General features: G+C 32.8%; 1 protein-coding gene across 1 annotated transcript in view; it reads left to right on the top strand.

The window, feature by feature from the left end:
- Nucleotides 1–6,136: 6,136 nt before the first annotated feature.
- LOC133190569 (general transcription factor IIF subunit 1-like) overlaps nucleotides 6,137–12,223 on the top strand; it is a 48,714-nt gene continuing 42,627 nt past the window's right edge. Inside the window, exon 1 of the mRNA XM_061326271.1 lies at nucleotides 6,137–6,229. Within this exon, the coding sequence (XP_061182255.1) occupies nucleotides 6,203–6,229 (27 nt within the window). The 5' untranslated portion in view covers nucleotides 6,137–6,202. The remainder of the gene's footprint in view (nucleotides 6,230–12,223) is intronic.

The following is a 12,223-nucleotide window of genomic DNA, read 5'->3' on the forward strand; positions in this document are numbered from 1 at the left end:
GCAAGTTGCTCTGTCAACATCTACCGGCCGGTCATTTGGACTGACAAAGAACAAAAAGTAGTCGGTCCTTAGTTGTTTTTATTGGTCTTGCCGACAGGACTGAAAGATTTCAAGAACTCTGGGTAACCTTAAATAATCAATGATCTTAAAAGTAAATTTATTTTTTAAATAATATTTTTTGTGATAAATATATACTTATTGACAGAGAAAAAAGTGATAATAATGTGATTTTTTAAAAAAAAAAAAAATATTGGAACAAAACAAAAGTTGGCATGTATGTGCAATGCCAGTTTCAAAAAGATTGAATTCCGACATCAAAGTTGGGGTCATGCTGTTTGGGTCTGTTGAAAGGTAAATAGTAGACTGGTAGTATCAACTTCAAGATTATGAGTTAAATATATGGTTAATTAACAGATACCATGTTTTGGTGAGAAACATATAGTACATGTATAAGAAATAATACCCGAAGCACGTGACAAAAATGCAGTGCCATAAACAGTCTGGTCAAAACCTCAAATGGGGGTATACCCTCAAACGAGGGTTTTCCATCCTGTCATGCAGTGCGCAAGAACAGTAACTCTTGCCATATCCAATATAAAGAAACTTGCTTATATCATCTATCTTAGAAAAAAAAGATCATTAATATTTTTATTTCTGCTATGAACTTGGAAAAATGTCAACAGAAAAAAATTCAACAGGTTAAGTTTTCCATAATTTGAATTTATACTGTAGGAATAATGAAATATTTTCCATCACTTGATGAAATAATTTATTAATTTTATGTGATGTCTCAATTAAGATTTTTTAAATTATGGAATTTAAGACACAAGAAAAAATATTCTTATAATGAGGAAAATCTGAATTTAAAATCTAGATTTAAATAAAATAAAATATAATCATCCCCCCCCCCCCCAATCAATCGTATTTATCAAAAAAAAATTGCCAACCATCAGGGTTCAACATGAAGATTAGTCCGCTAGTCTCAGACTAATACATTTTCATATATTTACATTTGCAAATGTTTTCTTTTATATAACACTATTAAGAGCAACGCGTATCTATATCCATATAAACACGGGTTCCTCGCGTCATAAACGTTCGACGTAATTTCTCAGTGACGTCATAAAGGGTCGATGCGCAATCAGAGGATCAAACACGTGCCGTTGGGTTTGAAAAATAAAACGTTTCACGCGTTAAAGATTATAATTAGGCAAATATAAAATATGAATAAGTCACAAATGTAAATATAAGTAATGAGGTATCATTTTAAAACATCTATCGGGCTATAAATACGGGTTGGTACGAGATCAAATTTACCATAAAGCCCTTCGGGCTTTATGGAATTTGACCTCGTGACCAACCCGTATTTATAGCCCGATAGATGTTTAAAAATGATACCTTATTTCTTAATTGGACTAATAAAATCTGTGGTTTATTTGTCCGAATGGACTAATAAAAATTTCTGGGAAAAAAAATCAATAAATTACTGATGTTCGATTCTCGACAACTTTCACTGGAAAACCCCGCATGTTTTTTTTTTAGGTTTCTAGGTTCTTGGCGGGAAGTTAGGTAATTCTGAGTCAATTCGGCACTTAATTTTAGGACTGAGATTGGTATGGAATTATACATTTTAGCGATCATGATTTAGTATGACACATAAAGAAAGATGTTGGATGTAATGTACACAGAGAAAAACGAATGAGATCGGGAATACGATCGTAGTTCCTGATCGCGAGATTTCAACAAATCTTGGAATAAAACATTTCAGGTAAATGCTTTGTTTATTTCAAAAAAGTATAAAAAGTACATTGCAAAGTTTATTTTTAAATTAACCGTTACAAAACATTGATTTTTTTGACGGACTCATAAAATCACGTGCGGACTAGTAAAAGTAAAGGAGCACTAGCCCGGCCGGACTAAAACCTAAAAATGTTAGTGTTGAACCCTGAACCATTTTACTTAATTCTTATAAGATACGAAAAAAAAAAAAAATGAATACGATAAATTGCATTTGAATTTTATTTTTTAACTATATTTCTGTTACACTTCCTGAGCATGATTATCGGTAATAAAGACCGTCGATTGCTAGTCAGAGGAAACGCGGACTGAAACCCACAACCATAAATAAATCAGTATGAACACCACATTTTCGTGCATTTTAATATGAAAATAAAACATATAAGGTAGAATAATATATTTCTTTTATGATTTCAATTTAGTATTAGTTCTTTTTTGTCTGTTTATCGAATGTTTCACCTTATACCTGGATGTCAAGGAGCAATAGATCGCCAACTTTGCCAATGAACAAATCCCGATTTGTACTATAAAGTTGTATTTTTGTAAAATACAAACTCTTAACAGAGCTCCAGATAAGGTGCGTATTTGCAGAAATATGCATTGAATTTTTCAAAATACGCATTAAAAATTAAAACAGGGCGTACAATTACGCATTAGCAATCATAAATAAGCATTACACTATGAAAGTACTGCGTACAACGGATTATGTGAATTGAGGACAGCTCAGTGTTTGAATTTTTTATCAAAAGGAATTTTGACTTATAAGCGTATTCGAAATAACTTAGGTCGATTTCCAGTTCGGAAGAAAGATTTGAATATTAAATACTCGTACTTTGTCTGAAAATATCACAGATTTCCACTGTTCCTATACATGTAACATCCAAATTTTCGTTCTTTACGCGTACACGTCGATCGATATTGTCAAAATTGCACAAAACACGCATGGTGTCTAATTTATCCTTTATCACTATTTATTAAACAGTTCTTGTATATTTACCATTTTCTGTAGCAATAATATTATCTAAAGTGCGCTGACAACCTTTATTAATTGTATAAAAATTATTGCTTTTTTGATTTCCATGTGTTCCTGTGCTATAATAGCGCCACGCGACTTTTAATGCAAACGGGGAGTAACTCTAAAACTTTTATCTCGATCGATGCCAACAATTTATATAGTAAAACCTAATTATGTATTTATCATTGAAAGCAAACAAACAAGCAAACTAAACAGAAAACAACGGGGCAGGTGGGGATGAGAATTTAAAGATTAATTTTATCTGGCCAAAGGAAGGATATTTTTCTCGGTAACTCTTGCTACGGTTGATATAGGCCTAAATCTTAAATGGAGTTCTGTGTGCCCGTGGTAACTTTGCCTACCGTATGGTCTTTCTGGTGAAAAAACGAAATGTTTCTCAATTATAGCTAAAAGCTGACAATTTTTTTTTTTTTTTTTTAAATTTCATTAACCTAATTGATAAATGCAGAAACTGTCTTTTTTTTTTTTTTTTTTTTTTTTTTTTTTTTTTTTACATTCCTCTTTCAAAAACACATTTCGATAATAAGCTAAATATCACATTAGATGTCAAAAGAGCAATAGATTAACAAAATACTCTCTGATTATTTTGCTGAAAAGTAAAATCTGCATTGATTTGAAAATCAGGGAGTAAATACACTTTGAGGTAAAAAATTTTCTGGAGCTCTGTCTTAAAACACCTTTAATGTATGAATTCCGAGTGGTTTTACATTTGCAAAATGACCCGTTACTTTGCACCGCCGTTTTTTGTAATCCTCTACTTTTTGCGTGAAATACGCACATTTTTAAGCATCTGCACATGCTCGTACCCCCGTTTGGGGGTATGGTTTTCCTTCTTCCGTTTACCCTCGTTTGGGGGTTCGACCAGACTGATAATTAGTGATAAATAAGGTTTTTACAATGCTTCACTCTGTAGCTCTGATTTGATCAACCAGTTACAATTCTGCAGTTAGTAGATGTTCAAAGCTGTTTTAACAGTTCTGTTACGCAGATCTTTTGCCTTTGATGAAACAAATCTTGATAGCAAAGTAATAAAACTTACACTGACAGGCGTCAACTAGCAGCACTTGGCCCTCAAAACAGTAAGAACGTTCTTAAAATCAAAATTGATTGACCATACGGAGCTAGGAGAAATCCAGCATTCAGCGTCTATATCAACCCATTAGTTTCGAATTTTCGAATCTGTTTCGCACCGAGATGGTTAGTGCCCCCCCCCCCCTCCCCCTTGTGGTCGCTTCTTTTTATCCATTTTGAAAAATACTTATTATAGAATCTGGCTGCTATATAGTAGATAGTAATTTCAGTTACCCCGGGGGGGGGGGTATTTTACATTTAAAAGGTTCCTTGACAAAAAGGGGCACATTCGACAAATCTAATGGGTCATTAGGGATAGGCCTATAAGGCAATATTCCTCACTAGGTGGAACCAGGAATCCATATACTATATATATGTCCCTGGTGGAACTAGTACAAAGTATGATGGGACTGGTACTTTTCTGGGGATTCGTTAGGGTGGGGCTAATCCGAGATTCCTCTGACTCTAACCCCTGCCTTTATATTTTGACATTTGACACAGGGCCCTGCACATGTCAAAATATAAAAGCAGGGGTTAGAGTCAGAGGAATCTCGGATTTATATTTTGACATTTGACACAGGGCCCTGCACATGTCAAAATATAAAAGCTGGGGTTAGAGTCAGAGGAATCTCGGATTAGGGTGGGGCAAGCATTTATTAAGTGATATATATGAATACTATAATTTTATACACTGAAATAAACCCTCATATCACAGATTCTTCATTTTTTCAACAATTTAGAAATTGCTTACAGCGTGAAACCCTCCTATCATCATTTATTTGGTATCATGTCATCATACATAAAACAAATACACATAAATATACATAATTATTTGAAAGACAATATTTGGGAATCCATAAATTTTTAAATAGATTTATAAATAAATATTCAGGAAACCATATTTTTAGAAAGTGACTATAGTCGATAATATAGGCAGGCCCGTAGGAAGCAATTTCACTTTGAGGGGGCACAACTATACATTTTCAATTGGGGGGCACTATCAACTACCAAAATTCCTTGACAAGCAAATAAAAAAAAAAGGTCATCAGACGTTATTATTGAGGGGGCACAAGCATATAGTAGCTATGTTTTCTATAGTATTCTACACATCGGCAAAATTATTGAGGGGGGGCACGCCCCCCCCCCCCCCCCGGTTCCTACGGCCATGATAGGATAACCCATTAAAGCTCGAGAGCTTATTTCCAATGGGGTCCTAACCTAAATAAGATAACAATACAATGTTTCATCATTATTGAAGCACTATAACAATTTTTAGCACTATAGTTTTAGCACTGTGTACATGTATCATTTAATACATAGGGCTTAGGGCGGGTGTGACCACAGGCGCCTGAAGTGTGGATCTATACCCCCCCTTTTTGATAAAAAAAAATGTAAGAGCTTATAATTTTTCAAAAATATAAAAATTTCCCCATCAATGACATCCATATGTCGTTCTATGCAAACAGATTGTACTTTTTTTTATTATACCGTACAAGGCCATTCTTTAAACGTAAGAAAAAGTATATGGCTATAAGTGAGTCATAATTGCATTTTAACATTATATATTTCACTGAAAAGCCAATTTTTAGAAAAAACTTATTGTGAGGTCAATTTTAGCCCAATTTCCTTGATTTTTTCACTAAATCATGCAGAAATGTTCAAATTTTCTTGTCTTATAATGCTAAACAAAATGATACACCAATCATTGTGAATAATTTATCAAATCATCAAGACAAAAATTTCTAACCTCGAATTATTATGATTTCTTAACAATTTAGAGTCGTAAAATTTTTAATTCGCATTTGACGTATGGTATAACCGCAGTGCCTACAAATAAAATTATTTTGAAATTATATCAAGAAACTGCAAAGAATTCTACATTTTATGGTGTTTTAGTCATAAAAAATGATCAACAAAATAACAGTGCAATAATATTTTAGAAAAATGCAGTTTCAATGAAATATACAGTGGGAAAAATAAAATTATGATTCACTTACAATGTATGACCAGGTACTGTAGATCATTTCGCGGTCGAATCTTCTGATCACGCATTGCCTAATAGATATATTTAGTTTCGTATTTTTAAAAAATGGAATAGAATAATGAAAATACAATAAGAAAGAAAGGAATATTATGCACAATGTTTAAAAAAATATTTTTAAATAACAGTTGTATAAAAATTGTGATAACGAAACTTTGTTGAACTAGCGTTTCCACTTTCGTTTATTCCATAAATCCATCGACTCCAGTTCCATGCTATGAGTGACATTTTATGAATAGCAGCTGCAGAAACGTAGAATGGCCACGACCAAGACACCAGGCCAGGTAAAAAGTTAATGGATTTTTTCTTCAGTCTAATTTGTGACTTTATTACATTTTCAACAGTGAAATACTGTAATTTATTTGTTGAATAAAAGTGATATTCTGACACAGTGTGAACGGATATCAAAATGGTATAAATAGTTTTCAGTAGGCCTAAATTAGTATATACAGTTAAAGTATATAATGAGGGAGTTAGCAAGATTCCAGTTCCCCAAGGCCAGGACTGTTTCCCGAGGTGAAGCCAAGGGAAATAGTCTTGGTCCAGGGTAACTGGAATCTTGCTAACTCCTGCAATGATATACTTTTAACTGTTTTATTATACCAATACAAACGTAAAATTTAGAGGATTCAGATAGCGTGATTTCAAAGCAGGGATTAGCTCACTGAACTAACACACGGGGATTAGTCCATTCACATATCATTCCAATGTAAAAGTAAAATCTAGAGGATTATGGATAACCGGGAATTAGCTTTCAAAGCAGGGATTAGCTCACATGACTAATGCACGGGGATTAGTCCATTCATGATGATTTCTAGGGAATTAGTCACATCTAATGATCTAATGTTATAAAGGGAAAAAATCAGTAGAGGTATAATAACAAGAGTTATTTCCCGTTGGCTGCCATATTGGAGGTCAACATACCCATATTCCTTCATTATTCAACCAGCTTTAACTTTTTATACTGGCCATTGTGGGGTAGGAAGCATATTAATATGTTTTTCTGAAAAATATACATCTATTAAAGCCTCCTTTATTTCACAGTTTCTATTCTATAAAGATTTTTCCCCAAATATTTCTTCTACACTCTCTTAAATTTGGTAAGACAAAGAGGAAAAATAACCAGGTTGACCACCAAGATGGCGGCCAAGGGAAATAACTCAGAGAGAAAATACATCATATGAAAACTATCTATTTTCGCAGTGTGAGAGAATACCAGAAGTGCGGCAAAAATCAAGATTTTCCTTCCCTTCTCGAAGAGTATTTAAAAAAAACTCCCTGGCCTGTTATATAAGATAGAGTACCGTAATTTTGGGGTAAAGGTCGATGGGGCATATAGGTCGAAAGGCTTATTTTTAGCTCTAATTTTTAAAAAATCCATAGATAGGGTGGATTTGGAGCATAGGACGAAGCGTTGTTTATCGATTTTCTAGAGATTCTTACGTAGATACTACGTATCAGAACATGTGAACTTCTTGGCTTACCCCATGATATTATCATATTGAGAAAATAAAATGGTATTCTTTGAGTAAAAAATTTTAATAGTGTTTTATATAAAAAAAGTTTATTTAGTTGAAACTTCCCTGAATTCTGCTATACAACATATTTTCTCCAACTTGCCTTTCAATGCCATCGTAGTACGTTTGACTCTGTTGTTAAACAGTATCCATAAATAAGGTAGTAGCTTTGCACTCATGAAAATATAAAAAAAAATCCTGTCCCACTTGTGAAATAAATTCCATATTCATGTACAAAACATTGAATATCCTCTATATATAGACCTGGTCAAGAAGCTAAACAGGAGTGTTGGTAAAATGGGTAGGCAAACCCAGGCCGGGGAAAATTGAAAACTGGGATTATTAGAGATTTTTCAATTTTCTGCCTCAATACTTTATCAATCAAACTGAAATTTTCTGATTATGTTATACCTTTATATGTATTCGCTGTAAAATTGCCTTGAAATATGCTTTTAAAATATTTTAGATTTTCTTGGGGATTGTTGATTTCTGACTTAGTAAAATGGGTAGGCAGTATTAAGCCGACATTTTCATGTATTAAATGATACATGTAATGGAGAGTTTCACGCTCTTAGCAATGTCTAAATTGTTGAAAAAAATGAAGAACCTGTGATTTGAGGGTTTATTTCAGGGTATAAATTAATATTCATATATCATTATTATTTTTTCTTCAGTCTAATTTGTGACTATATAGACCTGGTCAAGAAGTTAAATAGTTTAGAAGAACTCCAAAAAAGCCATGAACAGAAGTAAGAAATTGAGACTGAGAAAGACTCTGAAAACAAGCGCACACACACAAAAAATGTCGATTTTTCGGCAAAAATCAGTGGTTTATAAAAACAGCCTGTGCAAAGTTTTGGAAAGTATGGCAATTATGCCAGAACTCTGAAATGTTGCATAAAAGTCTGTTACGGTTCCCTAATTATTCCCACTACTATGGGAAACACTTTCTGTGGAAATACACAGTACAAGTTAGACAATACTCCCTGTAAAATACTGGACTATAAAACGACAAATTATATGTTTAATTAATTGTATGTTTTATTTTATCACCCATTGTATATTTACCAAGTTCATCATTTGGGACGAGGTCGGTAATTAGCGTTACCCCGAAATTCCTCGACATCTTACATTCCCAAGTCACGCTTTAACTGTTTACGATTGCTTTTGTTTATGTTTACGAAGTTCATCAGCACAAGTCCCAAATGTACCAAACAGTAATTATCTGCGCCCTAGGGTGCGTGATTCCTTTCGTCGATCCGATCGGCATGGCAGCATATCAAAGCTTCTTTGCTACGACAAAGATGGCGGGTATTTTCACTTTGTTGTGACGTCACGACAATCGAGCCCGATGCCTATATTCGATCGACTAGTCAGTTTGCAAGTTTGTAACTTCGGCTTTACAACTCGTATCGCCAGCATGTCTGGGAGCGAGAGCCCCTGGGTAATTACTATTGAACATTAATTAATTAGTGGGAGCTGATGAATTTTGGGATAATATTTTATTTTTACTTTTAATAATTATATTGAATTATTCCGTGGGAGAAAATTAGTGGGAGGTGAAATAACTCTCCCATAACTATCAATTGTATTGTGAAGGGACTCCCAGTATTTTGGGAAATACTTTTATACTTTTGTAAATTTATTTATAATTCCCTAAAACTTAATTCTCCCATTTGAGAATATTTTATTCCCATTTCTAATTGGGAGAGAAATAATATTTCTGCGGGAGCAAGAAATAGGGATAATCATTCAAAGAGATTGTGGAAATTAAATACAACAAGCAAGAATAAATTTTTATACATTTTAATCCTGACTCAGAGTTCTTTTGTCCAATATACAGACTTGGGAGACCCACAAGTTGCATAAGGGAGAAAACCCCTGAACGACAACAAGTCTTCGGAAGAGATCGTATTTGTCAGATATTAGATTCTATTTGCAAAAAAGGAGATACTTACTTTCAAAGTTGAAGTTTCAAGTCAGATCAATTACAGAAAAAAATGATATGATTTAAAAGTAAATATGCATAATAAAATGGAAGTACATGCAAAATGGGTCTCTTTCTCTCTCTCTCTCTCTCTATATATATATATATATATATATTGTAACTGTCAAATACTTGGCTGAATTTTACACATAAATTATCATTTAGGTATTTTGGTTGTGTATGACATCTGAATTGAAACTAAGTTCTCACCATCGTTATTTACCGATTTTTTTATCACACGAATAGATATTATCATGAAAACATTATTTAAAACTATTATCTATCAATTTGAAAACTTAAAAAAATCACTCTTTTAAAAATTAAGGACAAAACAGCTAGGTTTTCTAAAAATGAACATGTTATAGTCTCTGCTCTGTGGTAAAAAATGCACATTTTCTGATTAAAATAAATACAATCTGGGTGTCTACAAAATAAATAAAAGCATTTTTATTGTAGGAACGACATAAAATTTAATTCAAGGTGACAATAAATTATAATTGTAAGAAAATGATTCTTACTGGTACATGTAGTATTGAATTCTATGTTTATCCAAATCACTATTATGCAGGGGTTGTAAGAGATAAATAAGTCAGTATCCACAAAAATAATTTAATAAGTGTAATTATTCATTCAACAAAAATTTAAAAAGTCACAATGTACCAAATACAGCCATAATGTGGCCGTATATTTGGAGAAAGCAAACAACAATTCATTGTTTGTTTACTTCGGACGCCATTTGCCGCAATGCATGATGGAGCCAAAGACTTCGTTTTTGGAGTTCGTCTAGACTGCTAAATGGCACAACTCCAAATCCTAAAAAAGGAACTTGTAGTGTACATAGATATGGCTGATCACTTTGGCTCATTTAAAAAAAAAGTTTTAATTCTAGTCTTACAATATTATCCTCTTTCTTGAGGCTTTGACAAGAAGTATGGCAGAGGTAACTAGATGTCCTATAACAGGTCCAGTCCAAAGACTATTTCTACCTACACTTAGCTACTTATAGCTAGGTATTTAAACCTACTCAGGTAGCTATTTTTACTTACTTTTTGCTTTAGTTGCATTTTGTGGACATTAAACAATGGAACGGTGCAATATGGCAAGTACCAAAGTTCTTAATACGGTCACAATGATGATGAATTTGACAAACATTTTGGCCCAAAAATTATTACTTTCTAACTTATCAATTTTGCATCAAAAACTACAAGTTAATTTTCCAGTAGCGAAGGATAAAAACTAAGTCTAAAATGTTTTACAAATCTGTATCTATAACAAGTGAAATAAGGATCCAAAGATGTTTTAATGTGGGTTAGATTAAAAGTAAGAAAATTGAGTATGCGAGACACAACGCTTAAGTCTCCCAAATCTGTATCAATTTAAAACTTATCTTCATGCATTCTTAGAAAAAATTTTTGTCGGGTGATTTTTCATCCATTTCTTTTCCATTCTCCACCCTGATAAAAGTTTTCAAATTAACACCCTGAATTTTGCCGTGCAAATGCACAAGATGATAAACAGCAAGTTTGACCTGTTTTAAAGATGTGCCTTAATAATACATGTATTAATTAATTTTATTTTCATAGACAGGTAAAATTAGGTAGAAGTAGCTACTTCAAGTAGGTCTAAATACCTAGGTAGCTATTAATAGCTATGTAGATAGAAATAATCTTTGGACTGGACCTCTATAACACAAGCAGAATGATTCACTTGAACAATTTTTTTTTTTTGAGGAAAAATCAGTTTCAAAACATTTTGGGCATCTATGGATCTGTGCCCAAGACACCAGCCACAAAAAGAAATTTAATTCACTTTTAGGGGGAGTTAACAATTTGTTGGACACATATGTTGCTTTGCACAACTTTAAGCAATAACTTGCATGAAACCTGAGTGACTTCATGATTTTACTTGTTTCTGTCTTAAAGCCAAAGATCTTAACTTTTTAATGATTCCAGTTTTTGTTATCATGTTGATGAAAATACCACTAAAATGGCCTTGAAGTGACATCAAAATTTTATGATTTTGCAAATTTTTAGAGTATGGGGATTTGACAATAACAATATCATAGAAATTTTATTTTTACAATTTTACAATAATTTTAAATCTGAAAATCATGTTTTATATGGCGAACTGAGTGGATACCCAGTAGAAAATTTATTAAATCCAGGGTTATTGGGTTTTGGCATAGAGACTTGTTTGTGGTAAACAAGACAAAATATCTTTTCTCTTACATAAATTGCTATTAAAGCTTAGAGAACATAACTTAATTTCTTAGAGCTATTGTTTTTTACTAGAATAAGTATGTTCATTTCATCATACATCAAACAAAAATTAACCATGCATTGGACATTTTACGATGCTTATCACTTTCTTTTTCATATAGAACCCAACTGACAGCTGATTTTTTGCAGATATAGAAAATAAAATCTCTAGATATTCAGTGAAAATTCAAGTTATCAATGCATGATGACTAGAGATGGGCTCAATTTATTTCTACAAACTAGAAAATAATAACCCATGAGACAAAGGCAACTTGCCATATTACTAGGCATTTCAAGGTCTTTCTTAGGTGATGTGATGCATTTAAAATCTCTTCACATTTGTGAATTGATAGAGTCAATGAAATTAAACTAGAAAGTTAATTTTTAAATAAAACATAAACATAATTTCATGTCACTAATTGAAAAGCATTCGGGTGTTTTAATTAAGGGTCACCAAGATAAAGGTACGGCATTTTCCGTTTCAGCATAATGTTTGTCTGATGATGCATGGTGAAT

The sequence above is a fragment of the Saccostrea echinata genome, unplaced genomic scaffold, assembly GCF_033153115.1.
Source record: "Saccostrea echinata isolate AGI-Se365-2 ecotype Australia unplaced genomic scaffold, CSIRO_AGI_Sech_v1 ptg000022l, whole genome shotgun sequence".
NCBI lineage: Eukaryota > Metazoa > Mollusca > Bivalvia > Ostreida > Ostreidae > Saccostrea > Saccostrea echinata.